At 38.5% G+C, this 18954-nt stretch overlaps 1 protein-coding gene across 5 annotated transcripts in view; it reads left to right on the top strand.

Moving 5' to 3' along the window:
- CCDC175 (coiled-coil domain containing 175) overlaps positions 1-18954 on the top strand; it is a 77793-nt gene that overhangs the window by 45671 nt on the left and 13168 nt on the right. For all 5 annotated transcript variants that reach the window (XM_045059984.1, XM_011283246.4, XM_045059985.1 and 2 more), the window contains 2 exons: positions 4506-4585; positions 18786-18938. In XM_045059984.1, coding sequence (XP_044915919.1) covers positions 4506-4585; positions 18786-18938 — 233 coding nt within the window. The remainder of the gene's footprint in view (positions 1-4505; positions 4586-18785; positions 18939-18954) is intronic.

The raw sequence follows: 18954 nt of genomic DNA, 5'->3' as shown, positions 1-18954 counted from the left end.
TCATCTCTAGAGGTGTGAGTTTTGTCTTGCATTTGGGAAGCAGAGTATCATTAACCAACAAGTCCCACAAGGTTGTTAAGCAGAAAAGCTTCCAGAATTTCTGTTTTCTAGATGGAAAAAGTACCCTGAAAACCAGAAGACCAGGATCAAAAGTTACAGAAAGGACTAGAACGGGAGCCCAAAAAAAAATGTGCACTGTGATGGGAATAAACAGCTGGCAAAGATGAATATGGGGAGAGACATCGAAATAGTCTGTGTCAAAAAGATATAATCATATAGAAATCCAATATGTTGAAATGTAAAACAAATATTTAAAAATGAATAGTGGTGGGGGGCCCTGGATGGCTCAGTTGGTTAAATGTCTGACTCTTGATATTAGCTCAGGTCATGATCTCACGGTCATGAGATCAAGCCCCATGTGGGGCTGGGTGCTGAGCATGGAGCCCACTTGAGATTCTCTCTCTCCCTCTCCCTCTCTCCTGCTTGCGTGCGTGCACGCACATGCACACCCTCTCTCAAAAATAAAAGCGAATAGTGGTCATTGCCAAGGAAAGTGGTTTTTTAAGAATATAAGATTATAAGAATAAGTACCTTGAATAATTGGTCTGCTTGCCATTCCTCAGTTGATTTTCCAATTCTTGTCAGATTCTCATTTAGTCGACTCAGGTAGATTTTCTTGGTCTTTTGCTGCTTTAAGAAGGGTCATGATTGGGGCGCCTGGGTGGCGCAGTCGGTTAAGCGTCCGACTTCAGCCGGGTCACGATCTCGCGGTCTGTGAGTTCGAGCCCCGCGTCGGGCTCTGGGCTGATGGCTCAGAGCCTGGAGCCTGTTTCCGATTCTGTGTCTCCCTCTCTCTCTGCCCCTCGCCCGTTCATGCTTTGTCTCTCTCTGTCCCAAAAATAAAATAAACGTTGGAAAAAAAAAAAATTAAAAAAAAAAAAAAAAAAAAAAAGAAGGGTCATGAAACCTATGTACTCCACCCCCAATTTTCTGTTCTCCCAAGCTTCTTCCCATCCCTTCTTGCACTAAGGTAGAGGATGTAAGAAACATGAGGAGTTTGAAAATAAGCAATGTATTTCCATATATTGCAAGTGCTGATTCTCTTGAGGCAAAGAAAGAAAATACTGAAGAAAGGAGAGAAAAGAGGGAAAGACCAGAGAAAGGGAACATAAGAACAATGCGCTCCAGAGTAGGAAAATATGCTTCACCTGCCAGCAGTGAGACTTACAGAGGATAGAAGTGGCTCAGAACACACAAAGAGCAATGTGATGACTTAACGACTTTCAGTTCAATGTTATGCGTAAAACATGCATCTATCTGTGCTCCCTAGTGAAATTTCATAAAAATGCGTGTAAAATATTTTTTTAGGGAGAAAAATTATGACTCGCAAGTACAGAGACTGGCAGAGAAGATATCTGCAGAAAATAAACATCAACAAATCTTTAGAAGGTAGAATTGGCTAGAAGAATTAACAGGAAGGGAAGTGTGACTAGCAAGTGCCTGCATAAAAAAGCACACCATGAAAGCAAGGACCTGGCAAGTCTTGGGCATTGGAGGACCCTGATACTGGGAAGCTGAAATGAGTCACAGGGTTGAAGATTGGTTGAAAATCTTTATAACAGGCGGTTAGACCTCCAGGTCAGATGCCATCTTCTGTGCAGCTGAGCGACTGACTACTCCTCCCAGTGCTGGCAGAGAAGTCAGACCAGGGGGTTCTAAACTGCAGGATATCAGATATGACAGAGGGCGGAAGACAGACGCTATACAGAGACCCCCTTCCACTGCTGAACTTGATGAAGGCTCCCAGCCCATTGTGTGTGTGACTGTCCTGTAATCCCTTCCCCCTCTTGAAAAGGAGATGGTTGGATTCTTCTCTAAGGAAACTAAACAGTTCCAGAGAAAAGCCCCACATAATCTAACATTTGAGGATCCTCCGACAAAATGGTCCCTTCCTGATCCCTTCCTGATCACTGTACAGTGAAACCCACCCAGGCACTGAGCCTTTTAGTGCCTCATGCTTAAATAGGGTTAGATAGTCAAAGATCACCAGACACCTCAGGAAAAACTCCAATGTGAAAGGCAGAAACTAAAGCAGACAGAAAAACAGAAGTTGGTGGAAACAGATGACACAATGAATATAAGAATGCTTTTAAAGATACATCTTCTTAGAGAATGTCTATTCTCTATATATTATGCATAATGTATATATAGTCTATATATTAAAGAAAATATACATTCTATATGTTTTCAAGAATATATCTTAAAGTTACATCCATAGAGAAAAAATATATTGCATGTATGAAAAAGAACAGAGAAACAGGAAAGAGCTCCTAGAAATGAAAAAATATAACCAATATTTTATTTTATTAAAAATTTTTTAATGTTTATTTATTTATTAATTTTTATTAATTAATTTATTTATTAATTTATTTTTTTAATGTTTATTTATTACAATCAGGGGAGGGGCAGAGAGAGAGGGAGACACAGAATCTGAAACGGGCTTCAGGCTCTGAACTGTCAGCACAGAGACTGACTGTTGGGGCTCGATCTCGGGAGCAGTGAGATCATGACCTGAGCCGAGGTCGGACGCTTAACCGACTGAGCCATCCAGGCACCCCTGACAACGAAACTCTTAAAATTCAATAGGATTATAAGAAAAGGAAATCTCTCAAAAAATAGAACAAAATAAGGAGTTGAGGAACAGGATAAAAGAGTAAGAAAATTAGAAAACCATTCTGAGATGTTGAATATTTAATTAATATAAGGCCAGAAAAGAAAATGGAAAGGATAAAGTTATCCAGGAAATAATACAAAAATATTTCTCAGAATTGGAGAATATGAGTTTCCTATTTGAAAAGGCCCATCAAATCCCCAGTGCAATTTCTAAAGGAAAAGACAGTAAGTCACATCATTGTGGGATTTCAGGCTAAAAAAGAATATTCCAAAGGCTTCTAGAGAGAAAAAGCAGATCTCACTCAAAAGATGAGCAATCAGGGGCGCCTGGGTGGCACAGTCGGTTGAGCGTCCGACTTCAGCCAGGTCACGATCTCACGGTCCGTGAGTTCGAGCCCCGCGTCAGGCTCTGGGCTGATGGCTCGGAGCCTGGAGCCTGCTTCCGATTCTGTGTCTCCCTCTCTCTCTGCCCTCCCCCGTTCATACTCTGTCTCTCTCTGTCCTAAAAATAAATAAACGTTGAAAAAAAAATTAAAAAAAAAAAAGATGAGCAATCAGAATGGTTTTAGGCTTCTTAACTGTACTATTATACTATTATACTAAAAAAAGACATTGCCTTCAAAATTCTGAGAGAAAATAATATCTAACATTAGATACCCATCCAAACTATTAGTCAAGTATAGAGAATAGAGACATGATTAGATATATAAGATATCAAAATATCTCATTTACTCTGTCTCAGGAAGCTAGTACAGAATTTGCTCGGAATAAATTGAAAAGGACATGAAATTCAGGAAACAGGGGGTCCAACATAAGGGGAATGCAAAGGAAAGTCCCAAGTGCTCAGAAAAGAGAAGGCGGCGGTGGGCAAGGGGGGGTGGGGGAGGGAAGAGATATGAAACTGGTAGATCACCTAAGGTGTTTGACTACGTGGGAAGTAATATTTGGAAAGATTTTATAATTCTATTATAGATTTAGATATGAATTAATGTGTACATGGAAAACTAAGGAAATAAAAAATGAGGTATTTTTAGCTCCAGGAAAAACAACAAATTATACAGGAGGGGAGGAATAATCATACGACACCATTTGTCTCATCTGTGAATGTTTACATTGTCATAATGATCTAAATAGTTAAAATTAGGGACACCCGGCTGGCTCAGTTGGTAGAGCATGTGACTCTTGATCGAAGGTTCTTGATCAAGCCGCATGTTGGGTGTAAAGATTACTTAAAAACAAAATCTTTTTTAAAAATATAGCTAAAATTCGCTTTAAAAAACATGACTTTATGGGGAGATTAGAAGTGCACGTGGGGGATGTAGGGGTGAGAGTAAGTGTGCTACTTTCTATATTAGGAAGAAGATAGAAAGTGTCTTAAAGTGACAAATCAAGAAATAGTCATATAAGCATTTTTTAAGAAAATAGAAGAAGAAAAAGTTGAGTTTAAAAGTTGTTGATTCTGAGGAGTCAGATACTGCACTGCATTGGAAACATCTAACTTCTATTTTTTGTTTTAAACCTTATAATAGTATTTAACTTCTTTTTAAGTGTATTTATTTATTTTGAGAGAGAGAACCAGCAGGGAGGGGGCGGGCAGGGGAGCAGCACAGAGGGTGCAGAGTGGTTTCTATGCTGACGGCAGAGAGCCTGATGAGGGGCTCGAACTCACCAACTGTGAGAACATGACCTGAATCAAAGTCAAACACTTAACCGACTGAACCGGCCAGGTGCCCCATAGTATTTGACTTTTAAAACTAGACACATGCCTTATTTTGATTAATTTTTTAAACTAAACATTGTGGGAAGTTATTTTTTCTTTTTCTTTTATATAGCACAAAAGCAGGAGCAGAATTTACTGAACGATTACACTTCTCAAATGGCAAGAGACTTTTCAAGATTTTTCAGCAACTCGGTAAAGAGTCAGTGTATTCATTCTTCTTGCTTTTATTGGAATACTGATATATACAAACCATAATACAGTCTGTGTGCGCGTGTGTATACAGAGAGCGAGACTCTAGATGCAACTAACATGTAATCATGAGCATATCCTTGGGGGGGAGGACCTCAGTTTTCTTATTCATGAGGTAGAGATGGGATGATGCTTCCTAAGGTTCTTTTTAGATCTCTTATTCTGGGGGCGCCTGGGTGGCACAGTCAGTTAAGCGTCCGACTTCAGCCAGGTCACGATCTCGTGGTCAGTGAGTTCGAGCCCCCGCGTCAGGCTCTGGGCTGATGGCTCAGAGCCTGGAGCCTGTTTCCGATTCTGTGTCTCCCTCTCTCTCTGCCCCTCCCTCGTTCATGCTCTGTCTCTCTCTGTCCCCAAAATAAATAAACGTTGAAAAAAAAATTTAAATGTCATTTAAGAGTGAGTCATATGGTATTTGTCTTTCTCTGACTTATTTCAGTTAGCATTATACAATCCAGGTCCATCCATGTTGTCACAAATGGCAAGATCTCATTCGTTTTAATGACTGAGTAACATTCCATTGTACATATGTACCTCATCTTCTAAATCCATTCATCAATCCATGGACAATTTGGTTGCTTCCATATCTTGTCTATTGTTAATAATGCTGCAATAAACATAGGAGATAGATGTAGGTATAAATATAGATATAGAGATATAGAGATAGATATAGAGATATGGATATGGATATGGATACATCACTTTGAATTAGCATTTTCATATTCTTTGGGCAAATATCCAGTAGTACAATTGCTGGATTGTAGGGTAGTTCTATTTTTAATTTTTTGAGGAATCTCCATACTGTCTTCCACAGTGGCTGTACCAGTTTGCATTCCTACCAACAGTGCCCAAGTATTCCTTTTCCTCCACATTCTTGCCAACACTTGTTGTTTCTTGAGTTTTTTATTTTAGCCATTCTGACAGGTGTGAAGTGATATCTCATGGTTTGGGTTTTTTTTTTTTAATGTTTGTTTATTTTGAGAGGGAGTGAGCACAAGTGGGGGAGAGGCAGAGAGAGAGAGAGAGAGGGAGAGAGGGAATCCCAAGCAGGCTCTGTGCTGTCAGTGCAGAGCCTAATGAGGGGCTTGATCCCACAAACTGCGAGATCATGACCTGAGCCAAAATCAAGAAGGAGATGCTCAACCGAGTCACCCAGGCATCCCACTCATGTTTTTGGTTTGCATTTCCCTGATGATGGATGATGTTGAGCATCGTTTCATGTGTCTGTTGGCCATCTGTATGTCTTGGGAGAAATGTCTATTCATGTCTTTTGCCCATTTTTAAATTGGATTACTTGGTTTTTTTAGTGTTGAGTGTAGAAGTTCTTTCTATTTTTGGATGCTAAACCTCCATTGGTATGTCATTTGCAATATCTCCTCCTCTTCATTAGGCTCTCGTTCAGTTTTGTTGATTGTTTCATTTGCTGTGTGGAAGTTTTTTATTTTGATGTAGTCCCAATAGTTTATTTTTGCTTTTGTTTCCCTTGCCTCAGGAGCTGATGTCAGAGAAGTTACTGCCTGTACTCTCTTCTAGGATTTTTCTGGTTTCAGGTTTTACATTTGGGTCTTTAATGCATTTTGAGTTTATTTTTGTCTATGGTTTAAGAGTGATCTAGTTCATTCTTTTGCATGTAGATGTTCAGTTTTCCCATCACCATTTGTTGAAGACCATCTTTTGCATATTCTTGCCTCCCTTGTCAAAGATTAATTGACCATGCAATTGTGTTCTAATTTCTCGGCTCTCTATTCTGTTCTGATGGTCTCTATGTCTATCTGTGCCAGTACCATACTGTTTTGATTACTACAGAACAGTAGTAATCTGTAGTATATCTTATAGGATATGAAATCTGTGATTTCAAGATCTAGTAGAATATCTTTGTAGTATATCTTGAAATCTGTAATTGTGATACCCCCAGTCCTTTTTATGATTACTTTGGCTATTCGGGATCTTTTGCAGTTCCATACAAATTTTAGGATGATCTAATTCTAGCTCTGTGAAAGATGCTGTTGGTATTTTGATAGGAATTGTATTAAATCTGTAGATTGCTTTGGGTAGTATGGACATTTTAACAATATTTGTTCTCCCAATCCATGAGCATGGAATATCTTTCCATTTGTTTCTGTCATCTTCAATTTCTTTCATTGGTGTTTTATAGTCCTGGTCTTTCACCTCCATGGTTAAGTTTATTCCTAGGTATTTTATTATTTTTGGTACAATTGTAAATGGGATTATCTTCTTAATTTCTCTTTCTGCTACTTCATTATTGGTGTATAGAAATGCAATGGGTTGTATACTGATTTTGCATCCTGCAAACATGCTGAATCCATGTATCCATTCTAGTAGTTTTTGGTGAATTCTTCAGGGCTTTTATGTAGAGTGTCATGTCATCTGCAAATAGTGACATTTTTACTTTTTCCTTACCAAGTTGGGTGCCTTTTATATCTTTTTCTTGTCTGATTGCTGTGGTTCAGACTTCCAGTACTATGTTAAAAAAACGTGAGAGTGGATGTCCTTGTATTGTTCCTTATCTTAGGGAGAAAGCTATCAGTTTTTTACCATTGAGTCTGATGTTAGCTGTGGGGTTTTCATATAAGGCCTTTCTTATGTTTGAAGTATGTTCTCTTCACATCTTTGTTGAGGATTTTGATCATGAATGGATATTGCACTTGGTCAAATGTTTTTTCTGTATCTATTGAAATGATTATATGATCATATGATTTTTCTCCATTTCTTTGTTGATGTGATGTATCATGTTAATTGATTTGCAAATATTGAAACACACTTGCCTCCCAGGAATAAATCCCACTTGATCCTGGTGAATAATTTTTTCATGTACTGTTGGATCCAGTTTGCTGATGTTTTGTTGAAGATTTTTGCATCTGTGTTCATCAGAGATAATGGTCTGTAGCTTCCTTTTTTTATAGTGCTTTTATCCGGTTTTGGTATTAGGGTGGTACTTGGCCTCATAGAATGAATTGGGAAGCTTTCCTTCTTTTTCTTTTTTTTTTGGAATAGATTGAGAAGAATAGGTATTAACTTTTTTTTTTTGAATGTTTGATTTAGTTTTGGGAAGTTATATAGTTTGGAAAGTTATTTGCTTCCATTTCTGCTAGGTTGTCTAATTTGTTGGCATATGAGTTTTCATGATATTCTCCTGCAATCCTCTGTATTTCTGTGGTTATTTCTCCTCTTTCATTTCTGATTTTGTTTGAGTCCTTTCTCTCTCTCTCTTTATTTTATTTTTTTATTTTTGATGAGTCTGGCCAAAGGTTTATCAATTTTGTTGATCTTTTCAAAGAACCAGCTCCTGATTTTATTCATCTGTTCTATTGTTTTTTTTTTTTCAGTTTCTATTTCATTTATTTCTGCTCTAATCTTTATTATTCCCTTCCTTCTACTCATTTTTGGCTTTGTTCTTCTTTTTCTAGCTCCTTTATGTGTAAAGCTTGAATAAAGCTTGTATTGCTATAAACTTCCCTCTTAGAACAGCTTTTGCTGCATATCAAAAATTTTGGACTGTTATGTTTCCATTTTTCATTTTTCATTTCTCTCCACTTTTTTTTTTAAATTTCCTCTTTGATTTCTTGGTTGATCCAGTCACTGTTTAGTAGCATGTTACTTAAGCTCCATGTATTTGTGTTCCTTCCAAATGTTTCTTGTGGTTAATTTCTAGTTTCATAGCATTGTGGTCAGAAAGGATGCATGGTAATAACTTCAGTCTTTTTGAATTTGTTGAGACTTGTTTTGTGGCCTAACATGTGATCTATTCTGATAAATGTCCCATGTGCACTTGAAAAGGATTTGTATTCCACTGTGTTAGAATGGAATATTCTGAATATATCTGTTAAATCCATCTGGTCCAATGTGTCATTCAAAGCCACTGTTTCCATATTGATTTTCTGTTTGGATGATCTAGCCATTGATGCAAGGGGGGTATTTAAGTCTCCTATTATTCTATTACTATTGATTACTTTCTTATATTTGTTATTAACTGCTATGTATTTGTGTCTTCCATGTTGGGTGCAGAAATATTTACAAATATCCCCATTGTTGATTGTTCCCTTTATGATTACATGATGTCTTTCTTTGCCTCTTGTTAGAGTCTTTGCTTTAAAGTCTATTTTGTCCAGTATAAGTATTACTACCCTGGCTTTCTTTTCACTTCCATTTGTATGACAAATGCTTTTCCATCACTTTTAATCTGCATGTATCTTTAGGTCCGAAATGAGTCTCTTGTAGGCAGCATACAGATGGGTTTTGCTTTTTTATCCATTCCATCACCCTATGTCTTTTGATTAGAGTGTTTAGTCCATTTACATTCAAAGTAATTATTGATAGGTATGTACTTACTGCTATTTTGTTACTTGTATGGTTGTTTTGTAATTCTTCTCTGTTCTTGTTTTCTCTTGCTTTATTCTCACAGTATGCTGGCTTTTTTAAGTGATATACTTGGATTTTTTCTGTTTATTTTTTGCATATCTATTACCAGTTCTTGATTTGTGGTTACCATTAGGTTTATGTATAACATCTTATACATATAGAAGTCTATATTAAGTTGATGGTCACTTAAGTTTGAACCTATTCTAAAAGCAGTCAAGTTTTAGTCCTTCCCCCTGCCCCAATGTTTTAGGTATATGGTATTATACTTCATATCCTTTTATTTTGTGAATCCCTTAAATGATTTATATAGATATGCTTAATTTTACTACTTTTGTGCTTCCTATTTTTCTTACTCCTGCTTATGGTCTTTCCTTTCCACTCAAAGAATTCCCCTCAACATTTCTTGTAAGGCTGGTTTAGTGGTCATAAACTCCTTTAACTTTAGATTGTCTGGGAAACTATCCAAACTCCTTTCTGAATGATAGCCTTCCTGAGTAGATTATTCTTGGATGCAGGCTTTTTCCTTTTAGCACTTTGAGTATATCAGCCCCTCCCTTCTGGCATGCAATGTTTCTGCTGAAAAATCAGCTGATGGCCTTATGGGGTTTTCCTTGTATGCAACTGTTTCCTTTTTCTCGCTGCTTTAAATATTCTCTATCACTGCTTTCTACCACTTTAATTATTAGGTGTCTTTTTTTTTAACTTTATTTTTTTCAAGTTTATTTACTTATTTTTGAAAGAGAGAGAGAGAGAGAGCACACAAGTGGGGTAGAGGCAGAGAGAGAGAGAGAGAGAGAGAGAGAGATTGAATCCCAAGCAGGCTCCTCACTGTCAGCACAGAGCTGGATGCAGGACTTGAACTCACAAACTGAGAGATTATGACCTGAGCCAAAGCTGGATACTTAACCCATAGTAGGTGCCCCTACTATGTATCTTGATGTGGATATCTATGGATTGATTTGGGGGGGAGTGGCTCTCTGTGCATCCTGGATCTGGATGTATATTTCCTTCCCCAGATTAGTGATGTTTTCAACTCTTATATCTTCAAATAAATTTTCTGCCCTCTTTTCTGTCTCTTCTCCTGGGATTCCTATATCACGAATGTTTTAATGCTTGATGGTGTCATTGAATTTCCTTAATCTATTTTCATTTTTGTTAGTCTTTTTTCTCTCTCTCTCTCCTGTTCAGCTTGATTGCTTTCCATTACTCTATCCTCCAGGTCACTGATCCATTCTTCTGCTTCCTCTAGTCTACCAAGTATTCCCACTAGCATATTTTTTATTTTAGTTATTGTGTTCTTCATCTCTGATTTCCTTTTATGTTTTCTCTTTGTTGAGGGTCTCACTGGCGCCCTCCACTCTTCTCCAGTCCAGTGAGTATCTTTATGACCATTGATTTAAATTCTCTATTAGGCATATTACTTATTTCCATTTGATTTAGGTCTCTTGCTGTGATATTGTCCTGTTTTTTCATTTGGGACATATTCCTCTGTCTCCTCACTTTGCTGAACTCTGGGTATCTGTTCCTCTGTATTAAGAAAGTCAGCTGCATATCCTGATCTTGAAAGCAGTGGCCTTATGAAGAAGAGTCCTGTAGTGCCCTGTAGTGCAGTGTCCCTTGTTCACAAGAACCTGGCACTTCACGGGTATCTCCTACATGTGTTGCATGTACCCTACTTCTGTGTTGGAGCTGCATTTGCCTTTAGTCCAGGTGTCTTCAGTGGCTCTCTCTGCTTGTTGTTGGCAGGACTTGATCCCTGTGTTGTTCATGGGCCAGTTTAGGGCTGCTGTGGACTTGAGCTGAGTCAGACCAGGCATTTTCCAGAGGTGTGGTAGCACTGAACGCCAAGGTGCTCTCCCTGTATTGTCCTCTGAGAAGCTTTCATTGGTGGATGAGACCTGAAGGTAAACCATATGTCTGCCCCCAGCCCACTGCTGGGGTTTCAGACTAATGTATGCAGTTATCTTCCCCACTTCCAGGAACAGGAGTCACTTTGGAGTGGTGCTGTCCCCATTGGGGCTGCTTGCACACTGTCAGCTTGTGGCACCACTTTGGACGGACTCCTGCCAAGGACAAGTCCATAAGAGCATGTGGGGGTGGGTGCACATTGTTAGAAAGTTGTGCACTGGTCTGCTGCAGGAGAGAACTTGTGGCCTAGACAACTGCCAAGGGCTGCTCTGCAGAAAATGCAGGGGGGGGCATGTGGTGCCAGCAAGGTCACTGCCAGTCTGCTGTGGAAGGGGACCTGGAGCCACTTTAGAAAATTGCCTCACCAAGTTGGAGGGGAGAGGTTTGAGGAAGAGCAAACTAGGTGGAAAGCATTTGCGCTGTGCTGGTTCCTGAGGGTGTTTATGTATCTAGTCTGGGGTGGGAGGGGGTGGGAAGGGAAATGGTGCTTGCCAGCTCTCTTTTTCTTGGAGAAATCGCTCAACCATCCCTGTCCTTACAGCACAGTTCTGAGATGAATAAATAAATATCCTTCCTGTATGCCCCAGGCATTTTTAAAACTGCTGCTTCCATGCTGTATGTCAGCTGGGCTGTTTGTTGGGCTTTGTCCTTAAGGGCAGGAACTCAGTTTTCTATTGTTCTCTAGCCATCCCAGAGCCCAACCCACTGATTCGTAAACACACTAACTGTAAGAACTCACAAAGTTAGACTCTACTGGTTTTCAAAGCCATATGTTACAGGAATATGTCTTCCTAATGCTGGTCCCCTTTGCCTGGGGTGCCTGGTGAGGAGTCTTTTCCTCTTCCCTCTGTATGCTTGTGGTGTCCCTTCCTCCCACGGATCAGTTTGGCTCCTGATCATGTCTCTGCCCTTCCTCTCCTCTTCATTGTGGCCTCTTCTCTACATTTAGCTGTGGAGTCTGTTCTGACAGTTTTGGGGTTGTTCAGTGAGGTATTTGCACCGATGTGGGTGTTATCTAGGTGTATCTGTGGGATGAAGTGTGCTTAGGATTCTCCTATTCCACCATTTCTCATTGTAGTTTTGATTTGCATTTCCCTGATAATTGGAGATGTTGAGCATCTTTTCGTGTGTGTGTTGGCCATGTGTGTGTCTTCTTTGGAAGAATGTCTATTCAGGTCCTCTGTGCATTTTTTAACCAGATTGTTAGTTTGCTTGTTTGGTGTTGGGCTTTGTAAGTTCTTTATATAGGGGCACCTGTGTGGCTCAGTCAGTTAAGCGTCCAACTTTAGCTCAGGTCATGATCTTGCAGTTCATGAGTTCGAGCCCCATGTCGGACTCTGTGCTGACAGTTCAGAGCCTGGAGCCTGCTGCAGATAGATTATCTCTCCCGCTCTCTCTGCCCCTCCTCCACTAGTGTTCTGTCTCTCTGCCTTTCAAAACTAAACATTTAAAAAAAAAAGTTCTTTATATATATTTTGGATATTAACCCCTTATAAGATATATCATTTGCAAATATCTTCTTGCATTCAGTAGGTTGCCTTTTGTTTTGATGATTTCCTTCACTGTGTAAAGATGTTTTATTTTGATGTAGTCCCAATAGTTTATTGTTGTTTTTGTTTCCCTGGCTTGAGGAGACCTATCTAGGAAAATGTTTCTATGGCTGATGTGAAAGAAATTACTGCCTATGTTTTTGTTTAGTAATTTTATGGTTTTCAGTCTGACATTTAGGTCTTTAATACATTTTGTGTTTATTTCTGTGTTTAGGGTAAGAAAGTGATCCAGTTTCATTCTTTTGCATGTAAGGTGTTCAGTTTTCTCAGTACCATTTATTGAGGAGGCTGTCTTTTCCCCATTGTATACTCATGCCTTCTTTGTCATAGATTAATTGGCCATATAAGCATGGGTTATTTCTGGGTTCTCTATTTTTCCATTGATCTGTGTCTCTTTTTGTGCCAGTACCATACTGTTTTGATTACTGCAGCCTTGTAGTGTCTCTTAAAATCTGGAATTGTGATAATTCCAGCTTCATTTGCTTTCTCATGATTACTTCGTCAGTTTGGAGTCTTTTGTGGTTCTATTCAAATTTTAGAATTATTTATTCCAGTTCTATGGAAAGTGTTTTTGTTTTGATAGAGACTGTATTAAATTTATGATTTTTTGGGGGTAGTATGGGCATTTTAACAATATTTGTTCTCCCAACCCATGACCATGGCATATTGTTTCATTAGTTTGTGTCATCCTCCATTTCTTCCATCAGTGTTTTTATAGCTCTCAGAGTACAGGTCTTTCACCCCCTTGGTTAAGTTTATTCCTATGGATCTTATTGTTTTTGATGTAACTGTAAATGGGATTGTTTTTTTAATTTTACTTTCTGCTACTTCATTATTAATGTTTAGAAATACAACAGATTTATGTGAATAAATTTTGTATCCTGTGACTTGACTGAGTTCATTTATCAATTGTAGTAGTCTTTAGGGTTTTCTGTATATAGTATTATGTGATCTGTAAATCATGAGATTTTTACTTCTTCCTTACTGATTTGGATATCTTTTATTTCTTTTTTCTTGTCTGATTGCTGTGGCTAGGGCTTCTAGCACTATGTTGAATAAAAGTGGTGAAAGTGAACATCCTTGTCTTGTTCCTGATCTTAGAGGAAAATTTCTCAGTTTTTCACCATTTAGTAAGATGTTAGCTGTGGGATTTTCATATATGGCATTTACTATATTGAGGTATGTTCCTTCTTGACCTACTTTGTTGAGAGGTTTTATCACAAATGGATGTTGTGTTTTGTCAAATGCTTTCTCTGCATTTATTGAGATGATCCTATGGTTTTTCTCTGTTCTTTTGTTGATGTGATGTATCACATTGATTGATTTATGAATATTGAACCATGCTTGCATCCCTGGAATAAAAGTACTGTTGGATCCAGTTTGCTAATAATTTGTTGAGGATTTTTACATTTGTGTTCATCAGAGATATTAGTCTGTAGATTCTTTTTCTTATAATGTCTTTATTTGGTTTTGCTATCAAAATGAATGAATTTGGAAACTTCCCTTCTTTTTCTATTTTTTGGAATAGTTTGAGAAGAATGGGTATTAACTCTTCTTTAAATGTTTGGTAGAGGGACTCCTGGGTGGCTTAGTCGGTTAGGCATCTAACTCTTAATTTCGGCTCAGGTCATTATCTCACAGTTCATGGGTTCAAGCCTTGTGTCAGGCTCTGCACTGACAGTATGGGGCCTGCTTGGGATTCTCTCTTTCTATCCCTCTCTCTCTTCCCCTCCTCTGCTCACAGTTTCTCTTTCTCTCTATAAAATAAATAAATAAACAAACAAACAAACAAACAAACTAAAAAAAAAAATTTGGTAGAATTCAGCCTTGATGCCATCTGGTCCTGGACTTAGTTTATTGGGAGTGTTTTGATTATTGATTTCATTTCATTGATAGTAATTGATCTGTTCAGGTTTTCTATTTTTTCTGATTTAGTTTTGGGACGTTATATGTTTCTATGAATATATCCATTTTTTTGTAGGTTGTCCAATTTTTTGGCATGTAATTTTTCACAATATTCTCTTATAATCCCTTGTATTTCTGTGGTGTCCATTGTTATTTCTACTCATTCATTTCTGGGTTTTTTTGGGGGGGGGTCTTCTTTTTTTTTTTTTTTTTTTTTGGATGAGTCTAGCTAGCAGTTTATCAATTCCATTGATCTTTTCAAAGGCCCAGGTCATGATTTCATTGATCTGTTCTATTGTTTTTTTAGTTTCTATTTCATTGATTTCTGCTCTAATCTTTATTATTTCCTTCCTTCTACTGGCTTTGGGCTTTGTTCTTTTTCTAGCTCCTTTAGGTGTAAGGTAAAGTTTTTTATTTGACATTTTTCTTGCTTCTTGAGGTAGTCCTCTGTTACTGTAATCTTTCCTTTGAGAAGAGCTTTTCCTGCATCCCAAGGATTTTAGACCACTGTGTTTTCATCTGTCTCATGTATTTTTTTATTTCCTCTTTGATACCTTGGTTGACCCATTCATTGTTCAGTAGTTTATTTAAGTCCATGTATTTATGTTCTTTCCAGATTTTTTTCTTGCGATTGATTTCTAGTATCAAATTGCTGTGGTAAGAAAAGATGTGTGATTTGATTTCAGACTTTTTTGATTTATTGACACTTGTTTTATGGCCTAAGATATAATCTATTCTGGGGAAGTTTCCATGTGTAATCCACTGTTTTTGTATGAAATGTTCTCAATGTACCTGTCAGGTCTGTCTGGCCTAATGTGTCATTCAAAGCTGTTTCCTTGTTGATTTTCTGTCTGGATGGTGTATCCATTGATGCAAGTGGAGTATTAAAGTCCCCTGCTATTATTATACAACAATAATAGAAAGAAACAGTTTCTTCCTCTGTTTGTTAATAGTTGCCTTATGTAGGTATTCCCATGTTGGGTGCATGGATATTTACAATTGCTATACCCTCTTGTTTGATACAAATGTTATAACCTCTTATTGGATTACTCCCTTTATCATTATGTAGTGTCCTTTTTTGTTTCTTGGTTTGGTCTTTGTCTTAAAGTCTATTTTGCTCAATATAAACATTGCTACTTCAGCTTTCTTTTTGCTTCTATTCTATGTTTTTCTATCCCTTTACTTTCATTCTGTATGTGTCTTTAGGTCTGAAGTGAATCTGTTATAGGCAGCATATGGATGGGTCTTTGTTTTTTATCCATTCATTCACTCTATGGTTTTAAATTGGAGCATATAGTCCATTTACACACAAAGTAATTATTGATAGGTGTGTACTTATTGCCATTTTTGTTACCTGTTTCATGGTTGTTCCTTTCTTCTTCTCTTGTTCACTTCCCTTAGAGTTTGAAAGCTTTAGTGTTCTGCTTTGATTCATTTCTCTTTTATTTTTTGTGTGTCTGTTACAGGTTTTTGATTTGTGGTTACCATTGGGTTTACGTATAATTTCTTATGTGTATAGTACTCCATATTAAGTTGATGGTCACTTAAATTTGAACCCACTCTAAAAGCACTGAATTTCTACTAACCCCCATGTTTATGTATATGATGTCATACTTTATATTTTTAAAATTTTGTGTATCCCTTGACTGATTTTTATAAATATAATTGATTTTACTGCTTTTGTGTTTTACCTCCTTACTGGTTTTATAAGTGATTAATGTACTTTTATTATATGTTTGCATTTCCCTGTGAAATTTTTTCCTTTCATAGTTTTCATACTCCTGATATGCTGGGGTTTTTTTTTCTACTCAAAGAGTTCCCTTTAACATTTCTTGTAAGGCCTCTTTAGTGCTCATGAACTCCTTTAACTTTGTTTGTCTGGGAAACTCTTTCTCTCTCCTTCAATTATGAATAACATACTTGCTGAGAAGACTATTCTTGGTTGCATTTTTTTTTCTTTCAGCACTTTGATTTCACTTTTATTTTTTTTTAAGTAGGCTCTAAGCCCAACATGAGGTTTGAACTCATGACCCAGAGATCAAGAGCCACATGCTCTACTGACTGAGACAGCCAGATGCCCCTCTTTCAGCACTTTGAATATATCATGCCACTCCCTTCAGTTCCGCAAAGTTTCTGCTGAAAAAACACCTGATAGGTTTATGGAGTTTCCCTCGTATTTAACTGTTTTATTTTACTTCATTAATTAAAAAATTTTTTTTTACTGCTTTTAAAAATCTATATATATCACTACTTTCTGCCATTTTAATTACTATGTGTGGATCTCTTTGGGTTTAATTTTGTTGAAGGTTCTCTATACCTCCTGGATCTAGATGTCTGTTGCCTTCCCCAGATTAGGGAAGTTTTCACCTATTATGTCTTCAACTAAATTTTCTGCTCCCTTCTCTCTCTCTTCTTCTTCTGGGATCCCTATAATGTGAGTATTATTATGCTTGATGATATCACTGAGTTGCCTTAGCCTGTTCTCATTTTTTATTATATTTTTTTTCTGTTTACTGTTCAGCTTGGCTGTTTTCCATAACATGCATCCATCCATATCACTGATTTGTTCTTCTGCCTCCTGTAGTCTGCTATGGATTGCCTCTAGTATATTTTTTATTTCAGTTATTGAGTTCTTCACTCTGACTGGTTCTGTTTATATTTTGTATTTCTATTGAAGGTCTCTCTGAGCTCTTCCACTCTTTTCTCAAGTCCAGTAAATATCTTTATGACCATTACTTGGAGTTGTTTATCACGCATGTTACTTATTTCTGTTTCATTTGGCTCTTTTGCTGTGGTTTTATCCTGTTCTTTCATTTGGGACATAGTCCTCTGTCTCCTCATTCTGTCTAACTCTGTTTCTTATTATGTATTAGAAAACTCAGCTACAAGTAGTGGCCTTATGAAGAAGAGGTCCTATGGTGTCCTGTGATGCAGTGCTCCCTGTTCAGCAGAACCAGGCATTTCAGTGGCATCTCCTTTGTGGGTTGCGTGCAGCCCACTATTGTGGCTGAGCCATGTTTGCCTTCAGTCAGGTCAGTTGTAATGGCCCTTTTTGCCTGCTGTCGGTGCACCAGGAAGGGTTTGGTCTCTGTGCCGTTAAAGAGACAGTCTGGGGCTGTTGATGGCTTCTAGTTAGGTGGTGTCAGCATTCAGACCAGACGCCTGCTCTCAGTCTGTCTGCTGAAGCTATAGTTGCATAGAACTGTAGGGTGCTCCCCCTCATCCTCTGAGAGGCTTTATGGTGCGTGTGGCCCACACTCCGATCCAGATGCCTGCCCCCAGTCTGTCTGCTGGGGCTGCAGTCTCACTGATCAGTGGCATACTCTCATTGTGCTGCTGCCATAAGGTTCAGCTACTGGGACTGTGGGTACACTGGTATGTGTGGATATCTTCCTCTCTCCCCAGGGAAGGAGTCACTTTGGAGTGGTGCCGGTCTCTGCTGGGATTGTTTTGCAGGGTGTCATGGTTGGCGTCATGGTTGGAGCCATTTTCGAGGGATGCCTTTGGAGTAGGGCAGATTGAGTGGCTGATCTGCACAGGAATGTAGGGGCAGGGCACTAGTTGCCAGCAAGATAGGTGGAGAACATTCCTGCTGTTTCCTGCAAGTGTCTGGCCAACTAGCATGGGGTGGCGGGGGGAGGAAGAGAAATGGCGTCCGCTAGCACTTTTGTTCTATAACGGTCTCCTAAAGATCCCTTTTTCTCTGACTGGGGGCGTTCTGCATACATTCTGAGATTAGTAAATACATCTGCATAGATTTACTTTTGAAACAGTTGTTTCTATGTTGTGTCATTTGTTATGCTGACTCTTTAAGGGTGGGGACTCAGTTTCCTATTGTCCTCCAGCTCTTCCAAAGCTAAGCCTACTGTTTTTTAAAGTACTGGAAGTAAACCCTGATGATCGTAAAGACTCAAGAAGTTAAACCCCACTGTTTTTCAAAGTGCAATATTATGGAGACTTGTCTTCCCACTGTGAGTCCCTCATGCCTGGGGTGCCTGGTATGGGGTCTGTTCCTCTGGCTTCTTGTGGTGTCTCTCCTGTTTGTGGTTATTTTTGCCATGGTTTGGGTTCCTAACCAGTCTCTACCACCCCTACCCTTTTCAGGGTGGCCCCTCTCTGTGAAAGTCTGTTCTGCCAGTTTTCAGGCCACTTTCACAGATAGTTACACAGATGTGGCTCAGTGTGTCCATGGGTTGAGATAAGCTCAGCATCCTCTTTCTGCACCATCTTCCCAGAAGCGAATCAACTGTGGAGTTTTAAACATCAAGTTTTCCCACATAGCCTCTGCTGATAATGCAGGAATTAATTAGACCCCCATCTCTGAATGTGGTTCAGGGCAATCTAATACACTGGTGTCCTGATTATTTAACCCTGAGTTGATTGTGGGTTTTATGTTGGAGCAGGAAAAAGTGAAGAACGAACTCAAATACTTACGAGACCAAGAAAGCCATAAGATCAAAAGCCATTTTGAAACTCTCAAGAACTTAGAAAATGAAATCTACGTACATGACTTAAAAGTAGATGCTTTGCTCCTGGAAAATGAAAAATTAAGAAAAGTAAGTTCACGAGCAC

This window comes from Felis catus, chromosome B3 (assembly GCF_018350175.1).
Source record: "Felis catus isolate Fca126 chromosome B3, F.catus_Fca126_mat1.0, whole genome shotgun sequence".
Lineage (NCBI taxonomy): Eukaryota > Metazoa > Chordata > Mammalia > Carnivora > Felidae > Felis > Felis catus.
Note: the sequence above shows the minus strand (reverse complement) of the source record. Positions and strands in the feature narration are given on the sequence as shown.